Below are 2,236 nucleotides of genomic sequence, written 5' to 3' on the forward strand. Positions count from 1 at the left end.
GCATCACGCCTTGCTCGATCATGTGTTCGAATTCCGCTTTTACCTCTTTAAGTCGATCAGGTGCAAGCCGACGCGGTTTGCTGTAGACTGGTGGACCAGGTGTAGTTTCGATGTGGTGTAGCATACCGTGTCGAATTCTCTCTTTTCCGAAGATCGGTGGGCGGGTGAGGACCGGGAATTCTGCCAGGAGTTGGTGGTATGGTGATTCGCCGATGACGGTCTTGTCGGACGCTTCGTCTGTTGTGGCGGTGTATCCCCTTGATGACGTCTGTGTTATCGTATCCATAAGCCTTTTGTTTCGCGGGTCCACGAGCAACCCGTAGTGGCTTAGAAAATCCATGCCGATGATGGGTGTTTTGACGTCGGCTACGGTAAAATCCCACTTAAATGCTCTGCGTAGGGACAGGTTTAGGTAGGGACAGGTTGGCCGCGAACAGCTCGTACTCGCTTCTGTTCACGTGTCCGTGTAGCTTGTTGCGCGGGTATACGCAAACATCTGTGCCGGTGTCGATGAGGTAGGAGATCCGCGAGTTCTTGTCCGTTATGAATATGCGGCGAGATGCCAAACCGTCGTCGTTTGCCGCTTTTACGGACGGCTGGTCCGGTTTCCCGAGTTCCAGGAGCAAGGGGGTGTGCACTTTCTCGCGCTTTCTCGGAACTGTGTGTGATAGTAACACAGCCCGTCTTGCCGCAGCGTATCGCGAGGGCGCGAACGGCGGCGGGATCGTGTACGCGAGCGTGATTGTACTCGTGCCCTACGGTGTTCATTGCTTCTTTGCTCGGCTACTAGCGCTCGCATCTCGCGCATATGGGCGTCCATTCGCGCTACCCGCTCGGTGACCAAGTTGGCGAAGGCTGCCATGGCGTCGCCTATTCCGCTATTCTGGCCAGGTGGGAGGGTTATCGCAGGCAGTCGGCGATCTGCCCTGATTCCAGGGTGGCTTCGTAAATGTTATCGGCAATTTGTATGCGGGAGTCCGGATCGTTGTTCTGTACAGAGGCTAGGATGCTCCGTATGCGCTGTGGAAGTCGACCTTCCCAGACGGTGAAAATGACATCGTCTGCTAACGAATTGGTGGCTAGGCTTTTGAGATCACGGTAAAACTGAGAGGGCTTCCTGTCCCCCATTTGCTCGTTCTCGATTACCTGTCGGAGTCTCTTGGCGTACGACTCTCCCAATCGCTTGATGAGCTCCTTTTTGACGTACTCGTAACGCTCTGTCGCCGGTGCGGCGTCGAATACGTCTCGAATTAATCTCGCGTGCGACTTGTCGAGATTCGCGATGACGACCTGGTATTGTTCTTGGTCACTAGTGATCCGGGCAGTTTCGAACTGCACTTCCAGCATCTTGAACCACAAGTCGACGTCGTCAGACCAGAACGGTGGCACGCGGAGAATGGCGCTAATCGAGTCTGCGTTGTCCCCGCCGGCCTTCGTACGTGCGGAGTGGGCGTTATTGGTCATTTAGAACTGATTTAGATTCATTGTGTTACGTTTCACGAGCACTCGGGGATAATCACGTCGGGGTCACCAATTTGAGGTGGTATGTCGTGATAGGGTCGGAAGGAAAACTCAGATTTCTTGAACGATAAATGTTTATTCACTCTAATGTCAATGAGTACACTTGATGCAGGATTCGCGATTGTATTCGGTTCGCGAATGCGCGGTTATAAGATAGAGCTTGGATAGCTACGATTCGAGATACGCTGCGAGTGCGGACAATGATTGCACGAGATGTCGAGAGCTTAGATAATTATTCGGCTCGAACCGTGTAAGTATAACGATCGTGATATACTGCGGTAACTCGCGGTAATAGACTGACATTTTTGTCGCGATGCTGCTGCGGAGGAAGACTCGTTGGGATGTGTCTAAGGATGCGAGGGCATCGGATTCGTTGAGAAAAGCTTTGGTTCGGAAAGTGAGGGAAATGTACGTTAATGTTTATTGGCTAATTCGTGTTGGTCGTTGGAAAAGGATGCTAGCTGCCCTTGAGAGGGTGTTGCTAGCGGGCAGCGTCGTACGTGAGAGATAGCAGATTTCTCGTGTGTCCCCGTGGTAGGTGGTCGACTTCGAGACTGATAAACAAAGACTGTTTGTCTCTTTGGAGGACCTTAGCTAAAATAAATCCTAAGATTTATAGCGGTCCTTAGGCTAGCTGGGAATATTCGATACGAATGTATCGACATCTGGCAATCATCTTGTCCGCAGGTATAGGGTCTTTGTGTCGTGCGTCACG

General features: G+C 51.9%; 1 protein-coding gene across 1 annotated transcript; it reads right to left on the reverse strand.

The window, feature by feature from the left end:
* Positions 1–900: 900 nt before the first annotated feature.
* On the reverse strand, positions 901–1,464 carry LOC143303537 (uncharacterized). Its single transcript, XM_076623931.1, has one exon. The coding sequence runs from the start codon at positions 1,462–1,464 to the stop codon at positions 901–903; it is 564 nt and encodes a 187-aa protein (XP_076480046.1).
* Between the last annotated feature and the right edge of the window lie 772 nt (positions 1,465–2,236).

Source organism: Bombus vancouverensis, chromosome 13 (assembly GCF_051014615.1).
Source record: "Bombus vancouverensis nearcticus chromosome 13, iyBomVanc1_principal, whole genome shotgun sequence".
NCBI lineage: Eukaryota > Metazoa > Arthropoda > Insecta > Hymenoptera > Apidae > Bombus > Bombus vancouverensis.

What these genes read in the sequence shown, in the direction of transcription:
- LOC143303537 (XM_076623931.1), bottom strand. Translation starts at nt 1,464, where the DNA reads ATGACCAATAACGCCCACTCCGCACGTACGAAGGCCGGCGGGGACAAC.